This window comes from Mirounga leonina, unplaced genomic scaffold (assembly GCF_011800145.1).
Source record: "Mirounga leonina isolate KUSES-001 unplaced genomic scaffold, KU_Mleo_1.0 Mir_53, whole genome shotgun sequence".
Lineage (NCBI taxonomy): Eukaryota > Metazoa > Chordata > Mammalia > Carnivora > Phocidae > Mirounga > Mirounga leonina.
Genome location: NW_023270807.1, coordinates 43,469,465 through 43,487,238, shown reverse-complemented (window position 1 = coordinate 43,487,238; position 17,774 = coordinate 43,469,465). Strand labels below are relative to the sequence as shown.

The 17,774-nt window shown below is 41.8% G+C and overlaps 1 protein-coding gene across 2 annotated transcripts in view; it reads left to right on the top strand.

The window, feature by feature from the left end:
* Window positions 1-3,214: 3,214 nt before the first annotated feature.
* Window positions 3,215-17,774, top strand: part of TBX18 (T-box transcription factor 18) — a 134,774-nt gene continuing 120,214 nt past the window's right edge. The window contains exons 1-4 of one of the 2 annotated variants that reach the window (XM_034991207.1): window positions 3,215-4,301; window positions 5,444-5,648; window positions 7,830-7,931; window positions 11,885-12,056. In XM_034991207.1, the coding sequence (XP_034847098.1) occupies window positions 3,995-4,301; window positions 5,444-5,648; window positions 7,830-7,931; window positions 11,885-12,056 (786 nt within the window). In that variant the 5' untranslated portion in view covers window positions 3,215-3,994. The remainder of the gene's footprint in view (window positions 4,302-5,443; window positions 5,649-7,829; window positions 7,932-11,884; window positions 12,057-17,774) is intronic. The other variant, XM_034991208.1, reaches the window with a different exon arrangement.

Below are 17,774 nucleotides of genomic sequence, written 5' to 3'. Positions count from 1 at the left end.
GGGGGCAAAAACAGACCCTCCTGTATGCCAGGGTAAACCGCCCTGTGTCAGATTGTTAGTATGGGAAATCAAACATGAGTTTGGAAATTTACAGCGATTGTCAAGTGTTAGAGAAAAACAGAAACAAAAAAGAAAAAAAGAGTCTATTTAGAGAGTGAAATCCTGGCACATAGGACTTTAAAATTTGGAATTAAAAATAAACAATTGTTTATAAATAAAATACAAAAATAAAAAACAAAATACAAAAATATAAACAATAGTAACTTAGGTAAGAAGAAACAGCAAGCCAAATCTAAACATAGATAGATAGATAAGAGTCTACGATGAAAGCACAGCAGGAGCCGACAGAAAGAATAAGCTTCAAAAAAGAATCTTTCCAATGATCCAATTTTAAACTGCAAAAGAAAGAAGAGAAAGAAAAGAGAGACAAGAAAGAAACAGGAAGAACCAGATATGCTTTTTAATCCTCCCTCCCCGCTTACCCCCCCCCCCCCCCCAGTTAATTTTGCTATCTGTTTGGATACAGATCCCACTAGGTACCATTCTCCCAGACCTGGATATGCAAGGCTCTTATGCCCTTTCCCCCCTCTCCAAGTCTCTGCGACAGACCCACTCTGATACTGTTCTTCCCTGGGTGGCTTTTATTTGAAATAGAGCCTGGCTAGTCTTGCCAGAGGGCTGAGAGTTTAATTCAGTTTTAATCATTTCCTTAATGTAGCATAACCTGGGAAAAGACATTTTCTCTTAAAGTGACAGGAGGCGCACGCTCCCTGTACATAGGCTCTCCTCCACGTTTGCACGTGCGCAGGTGCACACACGCGCATCCGCGCACACAAGCCCTTACAGACAAGTGCACATAGACAAGTGCGCACGGGCGTACTCACGTGCACACAAGCACAGACATGTGCACACGTATTCCACCGAGCTTTTCTTCTGTCAATTCGCGTCCTGTCCCGTTTCTTTTGCTCTCTCGACAAGCAAAGGGCAAGGCCCTGGCTTGGCCCTGGCACGCGCAAGCCACGCTTTTGAGAAAACGCCTTGTAAGGGCGTTGGCTACGCCTTCACTGCGAAGGCCGAGAATCCTCCCGCCTGCGGACTCTGGCCTTCCTTCCCTCCAGCGCCTAGGGGGGTGGGGGAGGGTGGTGAGGTGCCCCCCTCTCCCAGAGCAAAGGTCCTGGGGCTGTGAGGTCTGCGACTAGCTGCTTAGCGGGGTCGAGTACAGCTGATCCTGTTAGGTCCGGAAGCCTGAGCCAGATGCAGCGCGAATCCCAGGCGGCAAGCGGCGGTGCGGCTTTATAGCTATGGTTCCCAAAGCCTAGTCTGGACCTGTATTAAAGGGACCAATCCTTCCTCCTGCCCTGGGCACCTAGCGCACACCTGGATTATTTGTAAGGGCCACGTTCAATCTGACATCCTGGGTGTCTGCGAGGCTCAGCTTTCCAGCTTGTAGTCTATGTGGACACAAGTACTCCGGTGTCTGTGGGTTCCGGGGTCTGCGCCCCTTTCTGCTCTGGGTAAAGGTGAAAGAAGAGGGCTAGAGGGGGCCTTTGAGTTGCATGATCCTGAGTGCGCCGTTGCAGGCTGTCTTGTCCCTTTTATATCAGTTTGAGCTGCAGAGCATGTAAATGGACAAGAACCCATCTACAAGGCAAGCTTCACGTCTGGAAAATGCGTTCGTCCGTCCCTGGCGGCCGCAGGTTTCTCAGGATGAGCCGCTCCTCGTCGGGCCACCGGGCCGGTATAGGCCTGAGGGTCCTGGTGACTCCACCCATAGCCCTCACAGCCTTCTCCAAGGTCTCAAGGGCTGCCTGAAGGAGCTTTGGGTCGTTCCTTCGTGTCACTGAGTCTGGGCCTGCAGCGGGGCGCTGGGACCTCGAAGGCTGCTGATGCGGGCTTCAGACGCCCAGCGCGCGGAGCTCCCGGAGCAGCCTCCAGCCACGTTTGCACACCCCTCCACCCCCACCTCCTTCCACTCCCACTCCCAGCCCAAGCCCTCCAGGTGGCCTCTTCTGCTCTCCTAGGCCCGCTTCCCCTTCCGCTAGGCTTCAGAAACCGGGTTTGCGCTTACATTTTAGGCTGTATTACCCGCCTGGGGCGCCCTCCGGGGTCTGCACAGCTCCAGACTGTTTGCAAAGCCTTCTTTTACAAATGCAAAACATCTCCTTCCAGTTGAATCCGTTTCTCAAGAGTTTAAAAAGAGCCCTCGTCCTCGAGGGTGTTACCCAGGCGTTTTTGACTCGGGCAGCTGGGGCCCCGCGGGAGGCGAGTTCGTGGATGCCCGGGGCACCGCCTGCTCAGGTTCCGGCTCTTCTAGTTCCCTCTCAGGAACGGCGCGTTCCCCCCGAGCAACGGTAAAAGGATCTCAGTGGCGAAGCTACTGCCTATCACTCTACTGAAAGCTTAGAGGGAAGTCAGAGGTAACAAGGAAGCCAGCAGTTGTGGGGGTTGAATTGAGCGGGAGAAAAAAAACAACCCTTTGTCGTGTCTTTTATACCAAAGATTTAAGAGTAATATGTATCAGGAATTTTCTTCTACACTAGATTTGCTCTATTTACACCAAAACCATTTTGGGGGTTAATCCTGACAAAAAAAGTCGAGTTGAAACTATAAACTGTATGGATGCATGATTGGTGTTATTCAATTAAAACGCGTTTTTGTTTTTTTTTTTTAATTTCGCTGTAAAGAAACAAGTTGGCTCTTTAAAAGCCTGAGGAAAGAAGTGGCAAATTGTTTAAAGCAGGACAAATATGGAGTTAGGTTAAATCACAGAGACATTTTTTTAAAACCGCAATGGAAATTTTATTGTATCTTAAAACATTTCACCTTGCGAAGTTTTTAGGAGATTTAAAGCTAAATCTTTATCACTGAAGACACACAGGATTAAAATCCCACGATTTAACGTTTTAAAATTATCATCATGCTTTGAAAGGAAAAGGAGGCTCTGAAAAGGGCGTGCTTTTACAGACTAGTAAATATGGGGGACTAAGCGATAATGTAAAATTTTGCTCTCCTAAATATAAAGGATTTAAATATACCTTGATTTCCCACACCCTCCCCAAGAAAAAGCCACTAAGTGAAACATAAGCATAAATAAATAAGCAAGTCTAATGCCATTCGTGGCAGAGTGGGCGCTACTAAATGCAGGGATGTTTAAATGAGAATAGACGGGCCTGGTGGCTCAAAAATGTTCGGAGTTGTAACAATATTAAGTGATAAGGGAGTGGGACTGGAGTTTAGTTTCTTGGAAGATTCTTGATATTCTAACTTGGTGATACCTCGCTTTAAAGCCAGGAGCCTCACCCTTTCCAGGTCCGGGTGAGGAAAACTAGAGACTGGGATGTGGCAGCCAGAGAGACTGACCGGGTTCAGCGCCCGGGGCTGGCACTTCCAAGCCAGACGGCGGCGCTTTTCTCTCTCTCTCTCTCTCTCTCTTTTTCTGAGACCTTGTAAGGAAGTGGGCGTGGACTGCGCGCAGTCGGCGCCACTTGATTGGCTGGACTTCCCGGTGATTGACAGGGCCCCAGACTCCACCCCCGCCGCTTTATTGACACTAATGAGCAAGTTCTTCCCACCGCTCTCCTGCCTGGAAGTGCTGACAGATCAAGGCAACAAATTTCAATTACAATCCCTAATTTGTGTCCGCAGAGTGTTTTTTACCCATGTTAGTCCTCTCTGGCGCATCAGTCGAAGCAGATCTTGGAGCAGCAGGAGGAGGTGGAGGGGGTGGGAACGAAGGAGTGCATCAGTGAGAGAGCGCGCGCGAGAGACCGAGGGAAGGAAACTTGGCGGGCGCGTCGCTGGTTCCTCGGATCCCAACACAAGCGAGAAAGAGGAAACGCCAAATTTGTTTTTGCCCGCGGCAGGGAAGGGGCCAGATCGGCCTGCGGGAGGCCCCGAGAGTCGTTCAAATTTTGGTGGGGGAGTAGAGTGAGTGTGTGCGTGTGCCCGCTTGAGTGTATGTGCGTGAGGGGCGGGCGGGCGCCAGGCGGCGGGGATGGCCGAGAAGCGGAGGGGCTCGCCGTGCAGCATGCTAAGCCTTAAGGCGCACGCCTTCTCCGTGGAGGCGCTGATAGGCGCCGAGAAGCAGCAACAGCTTCAGAAGAAGCGACGAAAGCTGGGCGCGGAAGAGGCAGCGGGGGCCGTAGATGACGGAGGCTGCAGCCGCGGCGGTGGCGCCGGTGAAAAGGGCTCCTCCGAGGGAGACGAAGGCGCTGCACTCCCGCCACCGGCTGGGGCGGCATCTGGACCCGGCCGGAGCTGCGCAGACCTGGAACGGAGCTGCGGCTCCCGTGGAGCCGCGGGTGAGTCGGCCCTTTCCCGCCCAACTTCCTGGCGCGTCCCTCCGGGTCCGCGGGGAACCTGAACTTCTGCGAGTTAAGGGCGTGCGCGCGCGCGGTGCCCCTCCGTGCCTGAGGCAATTCAGCCACCAGCGCTTTGGCCTTGGGTGTCGGGGCGCGAAGCTCGCAGCCGCCTTGGCCGCTCTCGCCGCTCAACTCAGGTCGCCCTCCGGACGGTTAAAATGCCGCTCCTAGCCCCGCTTCTCAGGCTGCCGCCGCCCACTTCGCGACCCGTGCCTTCGGCCGCAGCTCTCTGCGGCTCTCGGCGGTGCAGGTCTGTGCCTTCCGCATCTGCCTCCCTTGGGGTTCCAGCCAATGGGTGCGCTTTTTTCTTTCCTAACTTTTAAAAGCAAGGGGGTGGGGGGAGCGACGGCATAACCCCCCTGAAACCGGAACGAATGCCCTAAACAGTTTGGGCAAACCAGGAAGAGGGCGGCGTATTTGCAAACGTGGTTTCGCCAGGGGTAGCTGAGCCCTTCCCTTCCCCTCCGGATTCCCACTGCCGAGGCCGTCGGCCACCGTGAGCTTGCTTTTCGCGATCTTCTCGTCGCTTCGCTGCTTGGCTAAAGGAGCTCAGGGCGGTCGGGGCGTTGGGCGGGAGCCGAGGCCGAAAAGCTTTCTTAGAGGATGCCTCCGCCTGGGCCCAAAGCGAGGGGCCTCAGACGCCTAACGCTAAAGGAGGCCCAGGCACTCCGGGCCAGGGACACCGACGCCAGGCGGTTTTGCTGCGTGCGTTTCGGGTAGCGGGTGTGTCGGGGTCTGCAGTGGGGCTCTGGACTCGGGAACCTATCTCAGGCTCAGTTGGGCGCGTATCCTAGACCCCCGCGGCGGCGCGAAACTTACTTGGGGCCTTGACCTGGCGGAGGCCGGGAGGAGGGGTGGACGCGGCCCTCGTGCCCCTGCGGGACTCGGTCCTTGGAGGCCTCGCTGGCACGTCGAGTCCCTTTGGCGGGCAGAGCGGGTGTTAGAAGAATCCGAAGGCACGAAAGTTCCCCCTTTTCTCCTGGTCCTTTTCGTCTCCCAGCCGCCCTCCGGGGGTCAGTCTCCCCATCCGACTTCCTCTCGCAAGCCCTCACCGTTACCCCTCTTTGCCCTTTGCTGCCCAGGCGGCTGTGAGGACGGCTTCCTGCAGGGCGCTTCCCCGCTGGCGTCCCCGGGAGGATCCCCGAAGGGGTCCCCGGCGCCCTCCCTGGCACGGCCGGGAACCCCGCTGCCCTCGCCGCAGGCCCCGAGGGTGGATCTGCAGGGAGCAGAGCTCTGGAAGCGCTTTCACGAGATCGGCACGGAGATGATCATCACCAAGGCGGGCAGGTAAAGGGCGATCTGTCGCCAACGCCCGGGCCCTGGCCTCACCCTACCCCTTGATGGGTTAGGAAGGAGAAGGGCCTGCAGAGCTGTGGAGTCTCTGGTTAGCATTTTTGTGCAGACAAGACAAGGCCCGGGTTGTGGTTCACTTTTGAGACTGGCTTTGCCTGCCCATACCGGAGTGCAGTCGGTGAGGGACACAGCCCCGCCGCCCTCTTGGACGTTAGGGAAAATCCCCGTCGCCGCCGATGCGGCTGCGGCTGCGGGTGATACTCTGTGTGCTGGGTAGTTAGACATTCGTGGTTATGTATACATCTGTCCAGGCATGTTTTTAGGCTCTAGTTCTCGTTTCTGGAACTACTGAACAGATGACTTCCCTTAACCCCCCTTTTTTTTTTAAAAAAAAAAAAACGCAGTTTACTCTTTAGAAAACTATGATTTGTTTTTTTTTTAGATTCCAGACTTCCAGGCTGGTTCTTTATCAAAAGATTTCCTAGCAATGTAAGAACGTGATGTCTTGTACTATTTTGATATTATACTAGAATGAAAAGTTACTGGAATCATCAGTAATACATGTATAATCCCTGCAAAAATAATTACCCGTTTTTTAAAAACCATTCTGTTTGTAGATCCAGTTACGTGGTTATATATATATATATTTTTTTTCCTAAATGAAATCCAACACATTCATCTAAATTTGCTGAGGAATACTAAAAAAAAATTGTAAGAAGTTATATGTATTTTTTGAAAGTGAAATTTGCACATCCATTAGTTAGTAAAATAAATAGATTTGTTGGCCAGATACTGTTAATTTGAAGGAAGCACAGAAATATTTGCATTTTAAAGTTTTCAGTTCATTTAGTGCAATGAAATCTATGAATAATATCTTCCTTAAAAGGAACTTTAAAAAAGCACAGAAACTCTTTCAGGGAATACACATGGCAAAAACCTGGATAGCATAAAAGTATCCAAACTTATTAGAAATTACAAAAACATATTTTATTGAATCCATATGCTACCTTCTACATTTTCACAGAGCTTTTATTAATGATCCAAATTCAGTCTTCAACAACACAAAGCAACAGTTGTCTTATAAAGGATGTAGTTAAAGACCTTTACTCTTTATCTTACAGGTGCACTGAAATAACACTAAAACAGCCAGCATATTAAACTGTTCTCATGCCTAGTTAGGAATAATGGACTTTCTTTTCTCTGGAAGTGGTCTTTAATGGCATTATTGTTAAAGAAAAAGTTTTTGGTAAATAACAGTACTAAAATTTGTGTTATAAGGTTAAATTAGCAAAAATTAGATTAACTGGAAGGGTCCTAGACATAAATCATTAGATGAAAGTTAAAAAAAAAGAGAACTGCTCTATTTGTTTTTCATATACAATAATTTGCTGTTATATTCTTGCTACTGTGTCCTTTTTAAAAGATAGCCTAGTGTACTTCAGCATCTCCTTTGATTTACATGTCTGGGAAGCCTAAAGAAATGCAGATTTTCATTTGTTTTAATTAGTGAAGTTTTGAGTAAGTGTGGTTAAATAAGAAAGTATTTCCAGGGTATAGTGGGGGAAGGAATGATTTGGTAAATATACATTGTGTTTAGTTTCTGCTTTCAATAAAGAAGTTTTACTATACCTTTCAAATTTAGAGCAACTTTTGCACTTCACCTTTACCATGCTGCAGACAGGAAGTCCTGTCTCAATAAAGAACATATTGTTTGGTTATAGCATGGCACATTGGCTCCTTGTGGTTTTTTATAACCCTTTTAAAATTTCACATTATAATGTATTTTATCACTTGTACAAATTCAAATTTTCTATTTCTACCTTCGGAACATTTTTGTCATTTGCATTATTAAAGTAAATATGCTCATTGATTTTTATTTAAAAAATAAACTGCTTTTTTTAGTGCTATTACTCTGTCAGTGTACAATTCTTTTCCTTTTAGCTGTACTGACATTTCAGTAAACAACAGTGCACGACAGGGTACAACAAATTACATTTAAAAGCCTCTTTTTTGCTATGTCCTGTATTCTGATTCTTTGAATTAACATTATCAAAGTGAACGCTATAAATTTGTCCATATGAAAAACAGAGAGCTTTCTTCACTTATTCGTTCTCCATGCTTAATCACAAACAAAAACAAAACCCATACCCTGTTTCCTCCCCTCCATATGCATAGGCGCATGTTTCCAGCAATGAGAGTGAAGATCTCAGGACTAGATCCTCACCAGCAGTATTACATTGCCATGGATATTGTGCCAGTGGACAACAAAAGATACAGGTACGGTGATCAGATGGATACAGCAGGATAAGAATACGCGAGGATTTTACAGGCTGTGCCTGTTTCATCTGTGAGGACTGTGATGTTTGTTTCCAGAAGCCTGTAGAATTTCTAGATCTATAACCCAACTCCCTGACAGTTCCAGGAGGCCAGGTGGTGCCTTCTCTTGCAGTAAATGTGGAAACTTAATTTTTGTTTTGCTTTTAACAGATACAGAAATGTCCTTTAAATATTGAGAACTTTAAATAGGGGCTAGTTTAGGGTTGCTAAACTGTGTGTTTTAAATGATTCACTTTTCAATTAGAATTTGAGAGGAAATGTTAAGTTTGTAGGTATAGGTAGTATTCAACGAAATGTTTCATTTCCTTTGTGATTATTTTGAGCTTTACATAAATTCCCTTTTTCTTGTTGTGTTCAAAATCATAACTTTTGGCAGGCTTATTCCCTTTAATTTTAGGAAATTATTGAATTTAGAAAAATAAAATCTCATAATCCATTAGTATATTAGGACATCTTTAAACTGGTAATGAATTTGTTAATTTACTGTTGTTTTTGGTTAGTAGTTAACACAGTAGATTAAAAAAATATTGTAAGATTTAGATTTTGAAAGAGGATGTATTACCTGGCTATCAAGTAAGGTTGGAAAAGATACACATTCTTCAGTTTCAAACCAACCTTTGCTCTTTTTCTTTGGCAAGTAAGCAAATCAGCAATTTTCAATGGACAATGCTTTCTACTTTCCTGAGGAGTTAAAAACGCTAACATTTGAAAAAGGAAATTTTGAGTAGAAGACCAGAAGATGCTTGCTTTAAATTTTGGTCTTGTTTCTATTTTTTTTTTTTTTTTTTACTTTTTATAAACAACTAGAGCATTTAATAAGTTTTAAATGAAGTCAGATTTGGTTTTTATCACTTTTTAAAACTTAGGGAAGTACTTTTTTGAAACAGGCTTACCAGTGTCAAAAGTATTCAGATTTAATTAGTACAAGCACATACAGAATACTAAAAAAATGGGTAATAAAGAAGACAGTTTTATTGTTTTGTTTTGTATTATATTGCTTATTTTAATTAAATAACTCATTAGAGAGTTTGCTAAAATTATCTAGTACGTGGTAGAAACTAGAAGGCACTGTTTATTCTTTAAATATACTTGGTTAAAAATCCATATTCTAATTTGGGTTTTGCGTTGAGAAAGACAGTGTAATTCTTTTTTTTTTTTTTATGCTTACATAAAACTTTTATTTCAATTTTAAATAAGGTAATAGTATGTACATATATATATATCAAAGCTCAGCAAAATGATATATTTTTTAAATTTTTTATTGTTATGTTAATCCCCATACATTACACCATTAGTTTTAGATGTAGTGTTCCATGATGCATTATTTGTGCATAACACCCAGTGCTCCATGCAGAACGTGCCCTCCTCAATACCCATCACCAGGCTTACCCATCCTCCCACCCCCCTCCCCTCTAGAACCCTCAGTTTGTTTTTCAGAGTCCATTGTCTCTCATGGTTCGTCTACCCCTCCGATTTCCCCCCCTTTATTCTTCCCCTCCTGCTACATTCTTCTTTTTTTTTTCTTTCTTAACATATATTGCATTATTTGTTTCAGAGGTACAGATCTGAGATTCAACAGTCTTGCACAATTCACAGCGCTTACCAGAGCACATACCCTCCCCAGTGTCCATCACCCAGTCACCCCATCCCTTTCCCCCCACCCCCCACTCCAGCAACCCTCAGTTTGTTTCCTGAGATCAAGAATTCCTCATATCAGTGAGGTCATACGATATACATGTCTTTCTTTCTTTGACTTATTTCGCTCAGCATAATACAAGATAGTGTAATTCTTAATGAGCTTAGAAATTATTCCTTTCTCTTCCAAATCTCTCTCCTGTTTCTCCAGATATCTTTCATGTATTTTGGATGGTTTATTTTACTTAGTTGATTCTTATTATTCTCACATAAAGCAAGAAAAATTTCAAGATGGTATTGGTATTAAGATGTCAAATTGTAAAAGATCAAACTTAATCATAAATTTGTTTTTCACTTACAATGCTTCCCAAGAAATTTGGTTTTAGTAATTATATTTAGAATGTTTCTCAGAGAATATGTAACATGTAACATTTATTATCTTGGTGGGTGTGGATTTTTGAACTATTGGATATGTGTACTTTTTCTAGGTTTTGATAGAGCGTATTACTCTGTTTATTTTGGGAGTAACTATAGGGCAGTTTTTTTCTTGCATTTCTAAGATTTGCATTTTATTTTCTAACTTTTAGCAGTAGTAGAAAAAGTTTTTGTCTTATTCTCTGCTGTCAAAGAGTGGTTATTTGGTCAAATTCAAAGTGCTTGTGAGTTATTGTGATGCACATTTAATAGTCACAGAAGCCCATGCACTTAGGAACTTATTTACTGAAATTACGCTGTACCAATTCAGGGAAGTTTTTAAAAAATTATTCTTAATTTTGTGATTATGTATTTTTCCCCCAAGGAAAGGAACTAAAGAATAGAAGGCATATTGAGCTCAAAAGAGAATGAAATATGTGACATTAGTTGAAACAGAGGGCCTCACCAGAGATGTTATGAAAATGTTTCATGCTATTTTTAAAAGAAATTCGCATACTCCACAGGTAGAATTCTCTGAGACTATCCACAAATTATTGCTTTAAATTGTATGTCATATTTTAAAATACTATTGGAAGGAAAACACCTAAGTATATAATTTCATTTTATACCCTTTTCTAAGTGAATCATGATATACTAGTTTCTAGTTTTTGAATTAGTGAATTTTAAATTAACAATAAATGATAACCTGAATATAGGTTATAATAATATAGAATATTATGATCTTATTTATTACCTGAGACATTGTTATTTAAATGTATCATTCTTATATAGTCAGTATATTTGACATATATAAACAAACAGAACAAACAGAAGAGGACATTTGGTCCCTTAATTAGAAAAATAATATTAATTAGATATATGCTCATTTTCAAAATTTGATGTATATTTTGATTAGTGGTATTTGCAAACTAAAGAATTTTCTTACAAAGTTTGGAAAAGAAAAATTTAGGAGATAAAGACTTACATTTTTTGATTATACAAAAATTTTAAGTTAAACTTAATACATTATCTGTAATTTTTAGTTTTATAGAATTAGAAAAATATTCTAAATGATCATAGCTAAAACTCTTTTTTGGGGCACCTGGGTGGCTCAGTCATTAGTCGGCTGCCTTGGGCTCAGTCATGATCCCAGAGTCCTGGGATCGAGTCCCACATCAGGCTCCCTGCTCAGCGGGAAGCCTGCTTCTCCCTCCCATTCCCCCTGCTTGTGTTCCTGCTCTCGCTGTCTCTGTCTCTGTCAAATAAATAAATAAAATCTTTAAAAAAACAAGAACAAAAAAACCTCTTTTTCTAAGAAAATAAAAGTTATGGAACTTTTGACAATTTCTCCTTGCCTTTCTACCATCTACATAATTCGTCTCTACATTGCCTAAAATGGGAAGTGGTCTTAAAGTGGGACACTTTTAAGTTATAACTCTCAAGTATTTTTGAGATTTACTTAAAGCTGAGCTTGACAACTTTAAGCTTGACAATAGTTTCTTCATGTCAATTGAATATCCAGATGTAAAATGGAAAATATCAGAATACAGATGGAATGTCTAATGTGAATAAGTGTGATTCATAAGAATTAAGATACTTGAATTTAGGGGGGTGATAATGTGCATAAATCCTTAACACATCACTTACTCTGAGAGGTCAATAGGCCACTGCTGCCTCAGAGAGTTTTTGAAAAGTGCTTGAAATCTTATATGTATTGGATGTAAAGAGTAAATTGTTGTTTTTTAGACTTAAAAATAAAAGATATGCAGTTTGTCTGATTCGACGGACTTGGAAATTCCAAGAAAACAAGAGTCTGTATACTGAGTCTTGTCATTGCCTTCTAGGTATGTTTACCACAGCTCTAAATGGATGGTGGCGGGTAATGCTGACTCCCCTGTGCCCCCACGGGTGTACATCCATCCAGACTCGCCTGCCTCAGGAGAGACTTGGATGAGACAAGTGATCAGCTTTGACAAGCTGAAGCTCACCAACAATGAACTGGATGACCAAGGCCATGTGAGTAGATGGCTTCTCTAATGGGCCACCATGGGGTGGCGTAGCCACATCTACACTGTGTCTGACTGAAGGGCATGAATTTCTCTCCAAAGTTGATCAGCATGTGCCTAATCTGTGCAAAATCAAGGTTATATTTGCATCAGAGACTGCCTGTTGCCTGAAGCGTATCCTATGAAATATTTAATAGGTTAAAACTAGATATTGCATTTGTATTGAAATGATAGAATCTCAGGCAGCCATTTTAGCCAAAACATTTGTTTGAAACACTATGAGGTGCTAATTATTATGCTCTGAATGTGAATACTAGGGAGTTGGGTTAACAGGGATAATGGTTTATTGTGTCCTGCCTGTATTCAGCTCTTTTCCCAGTTGAAGCTTATTGCTTCTCAGTAATGGTCCAGGCTTACAGGAGTTGTGTATTCCATCTGCAAGTTCCCAGTTGTTTTGTAATGGCATCTAATGTGTCAAAATATGTTACAACAACTCCTTTTAGTCTTAAAACTGCTGAAACATGATGCGTAAGTCAAAGTCAGTCATTCCAATAATATAGTGATTTTTAACACCTTATTGTTACGCAGTATTGTTCCTAGGCAAGATTTCTACGTTATTATTTTAATAAATAAGTAACTCTGGATACATGCTGATTTCCATCATAAGCTAGCATTTCTATTAGGTTTTTGTTATTTGAGAAGGTTTTGATTGAGGCAGGATTGAAATGCCTTTTGAAGAGTACGTCTTACATGCCAACTAGTTCATTTCTCAAAGGGTGACATAAAGAGAGTATATTTATGAGCAAATCTTTTTTTTTTTAAGATTATTTATTTATTTATTTGACAGAGAGAGAGAGAGAGAGACCACGAGAGGGGGAACACAAGCAGGGGGAGCAGGAGAGGGAGAAGCAGGCTTCCCGCTGAGCAGAGAGCCTGATGCGGGGCTCGAACCCAGGACCCTGGGATCATGACCTGAGCCAAAGGCAGACGCTTAACGACTAAGCCACCCAGGCACCCCTATGAGTAAATCTTTTAAAACAAAAATGCAAACTGTCATAAACTAGTAATACAGTTATGATGGGAAATGATTTGCAAGTTGCTAGGCAGTATAGTAAGCAATTGACCTTAATAAAAACATTCAAGTATAAATTTTATTGTGGTACAAATTCAGTATCTAGATTTTTAAGATATATCTATCTTACCTTGCTTTTGTTTGTTTGTTGCCTTTTATGATTTAAAACAAAATCAGATAAGTATCATAGTATATTTCATTTCTGAATCCAACTTAATGCCCTGTATTTTAGTGCATTACTTCATTTCTGTTCTTTTTATTCTTTATGTACACAGTCAAGTAGTAACAGTTATTTTTCACTTGACTTCAGGGAAGGAACACTAGTTTCTACTGTCTCATTGAGGGCACTGGCTGAAATTTTGCCAGCATGTTCATTGAGGGGTCTTTTGTTTTTGGAGTAGAAAATTTAAAAATAATGCCATTAAGCGTGACTTGTTTTCGAAAGCTTAAATATCCTCTACTTTTCTGAGTTCTACAGTTTGAGAACATATCTTTTAAAGAGATAACTGGGTCTAAAAAATATACACTATCATATATAAGGTACACTTCTTTAAATAATTTAAATCTGGGCGCCTGGGTGGCTCAGTCGGTTGAGCATCTGCCTTCGGCTCAGGTCATGATATCAGGGTTCTGGGATCGAGCCCCGCATCGGGCTCCCTGCTCAGCGGGGAGTCTGCTTCTCCCTCTCCCTCTGCTTATGCTCTCTCTCTGTCAAATAAATAAATAAAATCTTTAAAAAAATTAAATACATACAGAAATAAATAAATAATTTAAATCAATATGGTCATTTTCTAATTCTAATTCTTTCAGATGAAATTATTGGCTTTATATATAATACTCAATATATCTCTAATATTTGTATAGATAGAGTAATTTGTTTCTATAATTTTAACTTTGTAATTTCACTAGACTTTATGTAAAACAGTATTTTCTAGAGGAACAGAACCAGTAGAATGTGTATAAATATATACATGGAGAGAGGTTTATTTAAGGAATTGGCTCACATAATTGTGGGGGCTAGTAGGTCCCAGATCTACAGAGCAGGCCAGCAGGCTGGGGACCCAGGGAAGAGTTGATGTTGCATCTCAAGCATGAAGGTGTTCTCAAAGCAGAATTTCTTCTTCCTCAGGGGATCTCAGTCTGTTTTTCTTAAGGCCTTCAAGTGATTGGATAAAGCCCACCCACATTATGGAGAGTACTCTGCTTTATTCAGAGTCTACTGATTTAAATGTTAACCTCATCTAGGAACACCTAGGTGACTCAGTTGGTTGAGCGTCTGACTCTTGATTTTGGCTCAGGTCCTGATCTCAGGGTTGTGAGATTGAGCCCTGCATTGGGCTCTGCACTCAGTGCAGAATCTGCTTGAGGTTCTCTCCCTCTCCTGCACCCCCCCTCCACTTACAAGCTCACTCTCTCTATGTCTGTCTCTCTGAAATAAATGAATAAATCATATAAAAAATAAATGTTAACCTCATCTAAAAAATACCTTCATAGCAACACCCAGACTGACGTTTGCCCTAATACCTGGATAACATGGCCTAGCCAAGTTAACACATAAAATTAATGAGCGCACAGAATTTATTTAAACACAAAAGAATACATTGCAAATTGAAATTCAATTGTTTATGCCTAAATAATTATAATATTTCACTTTTAGGAAAACCAAAAAACATAACAGAAAACAGGCAAAACCTAGAGAAATGTGTCATCTATCAGTTAAATTTTTCTTTTAAGGTTGTGGCATAGGATGTAATACTTTAATACAAGGAGGTAATTAATGAGTGTGGAAACAAAGAGAAAGATATATACCTGGCCATTTAGGAAGCAAGAAAATTGCTTTTACACTTGGTAAAAATGTATGAATCAGTTGATACTAGAGAAAATGTAGGAGAAAAAATGCTCTTTTCCATTATTTATTTAAAAAATATATTTTTTAAGACTTTGTAAAATGTAGTGTAACATAAAAAGCCATAGTCTCTGCCTTCAGTGATCTAGCCTAGATGGGGAGAGTTGGCTCAGAAGTACAGACACCACATTATTCCAGCCAGGAGAGATTGGGAAGGTTTCATGAGGAACGTGTCTATTGTATTTATTTACTCAGTTTGATGACCTCAAATGAGGTTAGTTCGAGATTAGGAATTCTTTTCTTAGTCCATTGTTGCTGTGACTCAGCATCTAGGAAGACAGTAGTACCATTATGGTGGGACTTTCTAATTCAGTTTCATCATTTCCTGATACAGAGACCTCTCAGGGACTCACCCCTCTACCATCATGTGGTTGAGGTTCTCCTGCCCCCAAAATCTAAAGGAAGTGACACTAATTTCTAATTAATCAAGCTGTAGACTTAAATGAGAGGTGATTTTCTAATTTACTTTCTAACTTGCTTTCTTACTTTTTTTTGGCCTCCCAGTTCCAGTTTTACTCTGTGAAAAATATAAGCATTCAATGTAGTACCCTGAGAACTGCATGTATGACTGGGACTTTTATTAAACATGGTGTGTTTAATATAGGAATCATATCCTCACAGGGCTGTGGCTGGACCTAGACCTGTATGAGACATGAAATTATATGCCATTGGGTTTTCCTCAGTATGACTTCATCTTTCCAAATACAGGGATTGTTTAGAGAGAAATATTGGTGAGAATCTAGAGTGGAATGTTCTACCACTCCACAACTAATCTTTGAATGTTGTAAAGACTTTATAATCTCTACTTACTCCTTCGGGAATCTGTAGTCAGCTTTATGTTGGATTGTATACAATCTAAGACTGGTCCTTGGGCTACCAATGTGCAAATGGTTAGCATGCTTGGGTAAGATATTTCCTTCTCATCCTGTGCATGTTTCCTTATTCATCTGGAATTTGTTATCTGGAGGGAAACATTTAGATGAGCATTTCCCTAAAAAATTAGAGGAGCGCCTGGGTGGCTCAGTCAGTTAGGTGGCCAACTCTTCATTTTGGCTCAGGTCATGATCTCAGGGTTGTGAGATCAAGCCTCACCTTGGGGTGGTCTGCGCTCAGCAGGGAGTCTGCTTGGGATTCTGTCTCCCTCTCTGTCCCGTTCTCTCTTTCTCTCAAATAAATAAATAAATCTTTAAAAAACTAGAAGACATTTAACAGGTAATGGTGCCTTTAAACCTTGGCAGGACTCATACCCACAGGGCTGGGGTGCTTTGGAAGGAAGGATGGCCAGTCTACCACAGTCAGGGGACCTGTGGAGAATCTCTTTCTCAGCTGCTGAGGAGTCAGTGACATAGAGTCACCCTAGCTCTAAGTTTGTCCTCATCCTCTTCCCATTTCTGCTTGAGATATCAGGTGGGGAGGCAAGGTGTTACAGGGGAGATTCCCAAGGTCTCCTTGATGGCAGGAACTTGCAACAGCTTGGAGATCCAACATGTTCATGTTCATGAGCATGTCAGTTTGGCTTTCTGAGGCTTGGTTTTCTCATGTGTTATGTTAGAACCAGAGAATTTTGAGTGAATCAGATGAGCTGATGAACTTGAAAGTACATGTGTATAAGGAGTGTTTCATAGACAGTGTGTGTGAAACAAACCCAAGGCCATCTTGCTATGGAGCTTGTGATCTGGTGTTACTGTCTTGACCCCTACCATTTATAGTGAGTCAGTACCAGATGTCATCAGTAATGCAGGGAGCCAAGGATCTGCTCCTCCTTGGCCCTTTGCTTGACTTGTTCCAGCACGGGCATTTAGATCATCTAGAAAATTTCCAGAGTCAGTGGGTAATGTTTCCTTATTGAGCTGTTCTGTAAGGCACAGCTGGCTTGTCTGTCAACTTCAGGCACTGAGGCCCTTCACATTAAACATAAATAATATCATGCTTCTTTTGACTCAAAACTAGTGTCTTTAGAGTGGGAAAAACGAGGATTAACCTGCACATGGGACAGCATTCTATGTTTATGAACGTTAGTCCATGTGACTATCTGTGTTACAAGATAATGCCGAAAAGAAAAAAAAAAAATCCTCCTTTTAAACAGAACAGAGAGCATGGAACATGCAGATCAGATATAATTATTTGAGTTTCAGCATTATCACTGTGGTCTCCTTGCTTATAAGGCCAGTAGTTCTCCCGGTTCTACTTGTTTTATTAAATAAGCAAAATGTTATTGATCACTCATCATTATGAAGTTTGATAGATCATTAAAAAGCAAATAATGCCATTTTATACAGAAGAACTGAGGCTTATTTAGCATTCCCTGAAAACATCTGGGGATATACTAAATTCCTATAGATAATATTGAAAGCATGTTATTTTGCTGGAAAGATCCCCAGATTACTATTGGCAGTTGCCCTTTAATGTGCAGACATAAGCATACATCAGCTATTTCTATACCCTACCCCAATATACCCCACCTTATGTCATTTTGGAAATTCTGTAAAGATAGGAAGAAATAAATAAAATTTAAATATATATAGCTATATGGAGGAATCTGCTTGAGAGAACAAAGACTTCCTAAAACAAGAACCTATATTCATTGGGTAGTAAGTGGAAACCCAAATCAGTTTTTGTTTCCTTCAATCCAAGTCAGTTTATTCCAGTTTTCTGAAATTAGCTATGTACTTATTTTTGTTTGTTTGTTGTAAAGTAGCTTTCTCCAATTTCTCTTCTACCCTGGAATTTGCTGATCACTAGAATCATTA